The following is a 4,186-nucleotide window of genomic DNA, read 5'->3' on the forward strand; positions in this document are numbered from 1 at the left end:
GATATTAAAAAAGTAACTTTAATGTAAAGTGTTTCCAGATTGTAGGTAAAATATAGGTTAAATGTAGTTAAATTGTAGCCTTGGTAATAATTTGTAGATGATTTGTAGATAAATTGTGGATAATATATTTCTATGATTGGAGTATTTATTTCTTCTATTTATTGTATAATTTAACTTCAACTGACAGTTATATACAGATATTACCTAGAACTTGAAGGTATTTCATAAAAATTATGAACATATACAACTACAAAATTATATAGAATAACTACATTGAGTGTTTCCAAAAAGTACATATTGTGAAGATTATTTGTAGGCAAATTGTATTCTAACATCAAAATACTCATGTTTAATATAATGAAGATACAATGATGTAAACAACCAATTTATATTCAAGTGAACAACTAATAATGAAAGATAAAATAACAAAACAAAAAGGGATGCCGCAATAAAAAAAAATAAAAATTTTGTTCATAAAGTAGTGTATTTTCCTTCAACTACAAATTGACATCAACTAAACTAGGAAAACATGACACTATTTCGTCTTTCTGTGGACTCTAGTCTTCTCATTCAACGCAGGAGCACCCTTCCTCCTTGCTAGCCTGCCTATAACCTCACTTTCACTGATTGACCCATCTTCTTGCTTCTTTGTAGCATAATCCCATATGAGAGCTCCATAGCGTCTACGGTGTTGGTCGATATCTGAAAGGTCTTCTGAAGGGATTGACAAATCTCCAAGGCTAAATACTCCGCAAAAGCAACCACAAATACACCACAATCGCTGCATAAGACAAAAAAAATTTAATTATTTAACAAATTATTATAAAAAAAAATTAAACATCTAGAAAGAGAGAATAGTTTTTTTTACAGTGGAATTTTAGGGACATCTTCAGCAAAGTCGTCATCTACACATACCTCTTTCCCCTTTCTTTTGAGTTGTTTGCCGCCTGGTGTAGCACTTCCTCCAGCATCTACATCGTGCATTTGCTTTGTTCTCATCTCGACACGGATTTGTCTAGGAGATGAACTGTGAGTAGTAGGTTCCATTGCATGTGTAGATTTTACTTGTTTTTGTGGTGATTTTGGTGTAGAACACCCAAATCGAAAGAGGGGATATCACCTACTGTAGATTTTTTAGGTATTTTTTTTGGGAGATTTGATGTTCTTCATGGTTTAACTTCAACTTGACTAAAGATGGGAACGAATTTTGTAGAATGATAACTTCAATATTTGGTGAATTTAAATGGAGAATAATGAAGAATGTGGGTAGCTTTTGTTCTATAAAGAAGAAAACAGACGCTAAACGTGGGAGAGTGAAGGGTAAAGGTAAAACGTGGGGGGGGGGGAGTTACGGGTAAAGGTAAAACGTGGGGAGGGAGGGTTGAGCTGAAAGGAAAGAAAAACGTGGGAATATACGGTCCTATAATTATGCCTCATATAAATGCCCCATTAATTATATCCCTATTTTAAATTATGGTATATAAATAATAATTTAGTATACTAAATATAATTATCTCTAACCTTAAACATTGAGGGTAATAAGGTTTCATATGTGGCATAGGAAGGTAAAAATTCCTAAATTGAACAGAGGATCGTAACTCACAGTAAAAATTCCTAAATTGAACAGAGGATCGTAACTCACATTCGTCCATCTTAAAATCACCTTTTCATTTATTTAATTTTCTTAAAATTCCAAAAAAAATTGAGAGACAAGGTCATGTGATCTCTCTAAGCTCTAAGCAATACTAGCTTCAATAACAAATTATCTTTACTCTTCATTGTTTCTCTCCAAGGAATTATTCGTTTTGCTTCCCCGTTTTAACATATTTTATGCTCGAATGATTTTCTATGATTCCGCTGTCTTTAAAAATACAAAATCTTGTCATTAATTTATAGAAAATAGAGATACTGTCGACAACTTTCAGTAGTTGGCACTATGAGCTTGGTCTAGTCTTAGAAAAAGGATTCATATCTGTCACAGACAGATAAGAAAAAGGAAAATCTTCATTAATTTTTCTTGAAATTTAAGGGAACTCCAAATCATGTTTGGTCGTGCTTCTAAAATTAACTTATTTTGAAAAGTAATTTTTAGATCTATTAATTAATGTTTGACTAATTAATTTGAAAATACTTTTGAACAGTAATTATTATTTGATCAAACTTTTGAAAAGTGCTTTTAATATAGTTTTTTTCAAAAGTCCTTAGCCAAATACCTTGACTTTGATTTTTTTTTTTTTTTTTTTACTTTTGGCCAAATAAAAGGACAGCAAAAAAAGCTATAAAACTGAAAACGAAAAGTCTAAAACCAACATTATATCATTTGAAATATCAATTTTCACTTTCATTTGCATTTCACTAAAACGTTAGACTTAAATATTAAGATTGATTGCATATCCTGGGGTGCTACAACTTTTGTATTTTCACCTCTCATGTCATGTGCATAATTTACCCTAATTTAGCATTTTTCTATTTTTCATAGCCATTATGATTATATAATCCCTTCTCGTAACTTGTACTCTAATTTAGCTCTCACACCAAGAGACACTTTGACCTTCTTGGAGTTATAGGTGATACTTAGATTAAACTCCCCAAAAATAAAGTATAAAAGTGCACAAGCACACATGCATGGTATGACCCTTTCAAATAATTTAAATTTCAAGTAGCTAGTGTTGTAAAAATAAATAAATAACATAATTGCTAATAATTGAAGACAAGAGGGGTTGCTCTACTTCCAACCGAGAGGTTGTGAGTTTGAGTCTCCCCAAGAGCAAGATGAGATGTTCTTGGAGGGAAGGATGTCGGGAGTCTATTTGGAAACAGTCTCTCTACCCTAGGGTAGGGGTAAGGTCTGCGTACACACTACCCTCCCCATACCCCACTAAGTGAGATTATACTGGGTTGTTGTTGTTGCTAATAATTGCTCTATACAATTTCCTAATCCAAGGTAAAAGAAATTTGCATCTTCTACCAATTTAATCACGTCTTACACCAAATTTTATAGGTAATGTGTTTCAATTGAATCCCCTCGTTGAAAAATTTTACTTTCCAAATTGGGCAAAGACGAATTTGTTTTGGTTGTATATTAATGTTTGAATCCAATTCTAGCTAGTCGTAGTAAAGAGGTACTACAAAAGTGGCTTTAGATCACATATTTAAGTGGGGTAATGGTAAGCAATCCCCACTTTCAACCGAGAGGTTGTGAGTTCGAGTATTCCCAAGAGCAAGGTGAGAAGTTCTTGGAGGGAAAGATGTCGGGGGTCTATTTGGAGTCAGTCTCTCTACCCTAGGGTAGGGGTACACACTACCCTTCCCAGACCCCACTAAGTGGGATTATATTGGGTTGTTGTTGTTGTATAATCTTGGCTTCACTACAGCACACAATAAGTGTTTATGATTCTCAATATAAGAGGAATTATTTTTTCAAAAAAGAAAGAAAAAAATCTTACATTTCTAGGAAGGGGACTTTATTTAATAAGCTTGAAAACATAGCTAGAAAATGTAAATATTTACCAAAAAGATTTTGTTAAGGTGCTGCAATTTCAAGTGCCATGGTGATTTGGAAAAGTATTGAAGGAAAGGCCCATTACAGGAACAGCGAAAGAGGTTTCCAATAGTAGACGTTGTTGAAAGGCGTCTAATGCTCCGCCACTTTCCATTATATCTTTCACCGCAGACTGATAATATTCTTTCAGTCTTTTCAGCATACACGTGTAGTGCAATTTCAGCCACTTTAGTCGAACTCGCCGGAAAAGCTTCACGACGGAGAATCCCCGGCGAGGATTCTTCTCACCTCCTAGTCGCACCGTCGGCAACCTCTTCTTCCTGAATGTAATTTTCCGGCGGGATGGGACCCACCGGAATACGGTCGTTGGATGGGCATGGCTGATATTTTTTGGGACAGTACTGTTAGGATTTGTAGCCATGATTATTGAAAATGGAATGGGGAGAATGGGCAATGAATTAGAGATATTAATATATGGAGTTAGAGAGAAGTTAAGTTGATGAGATGATGAGCTGCACAGAAATGCAAATGGACATGTGCTTCTGCTTAAATTAAGGTTCACATCTCCTGCGTTTTAATTAGGTTTCTTGTATTATATTACCTACTGACAGAGCATGGAAAATCTTTTTACTCACTCAAAATTAAGTTGATCTACATAAAAATAATTTATGCAGACAACCGAGA

The 4,186-nt window shown here is 34.1% G+C and overlaps 2 protein-coding genes across 2 annotated transcripts; both read right to left on the reverse strand.

The window, feature by feature from the left end:
* Nucleotides 1-449: 449 nt before the first annotated feature.
* Nucleotides 450-3,537, reverse strand: LOC104214754 (uncharacterized). Its single transcript, XM_009764466.2, has 2 exons — nt 916-3,537; nt 450-781 (listed from the first exon to the last, which is right to left on the reverse strand). The coding sequence occupies exons 1-2, from the start codon at nt 1,045-1,047 to the stop codon at nt 536-538; spliced, it is 378 nt and encodes a 125-aa protein (XP_009762768.1). The 5' UTR covers nt 1,048-3,537; the 3' UTR covers nt 450-535.
* Nucleotides 3,538-3,539: 2 nt separating this feature from the next.
* Nucleotides 3,540-3,923, reverse strand: LOC104214756 (uncharacterized). The gene has a single exon (XM_070149934.1). It carries the CDS (start codon nt 3,921-3,923, stop codon nt 3,540-3,542), a length of 384 nt encoding a protein of 127 aa, XP_070006035.1.
* Between the last annotated feature and the right edge of the window lie 263 nt (nt 3,924-4,186).

The sequence above is a fragment of the Nicotiana sylvestris genome, chromosome 6 (genome assembly GCF_000393655.2).
Source record: "Nicotiana sylvestris chromosome 6, ASM39365v2, whole genome shotgun sequence".
NCBI lineage: Eukaryota > Viridiplantae > Streptophyta > Magnoliopsida > Solanales > Solanaceae > Nicotiana > Nicotiana sylvestris.

Excerpts from the sequence above, each read along its gene's own strand:
- LOC104214754 (XM_009764466.2), bottom strand. The coding sequence starts at position 1,047 with ATGGAACCTACTACTCACAGTTCATCTCCTAGACAAATCCGTGTCGAG. Across the intron at positions 782-915 it reads TCAAAAGAAAGGGGAAAGAG|CGATTGTGGTGTATTTGTGG; the intron begins GTATGTGTAGAT and ends TGTCTTATGCAG.
- LOC104214756 (XM_070149934.1), bottom strand. The coding sequence starts at position 3,923 with ATGGCTACAAATCCTAACAGTACTGTCCCAAAAAATATCAGCCATGCC.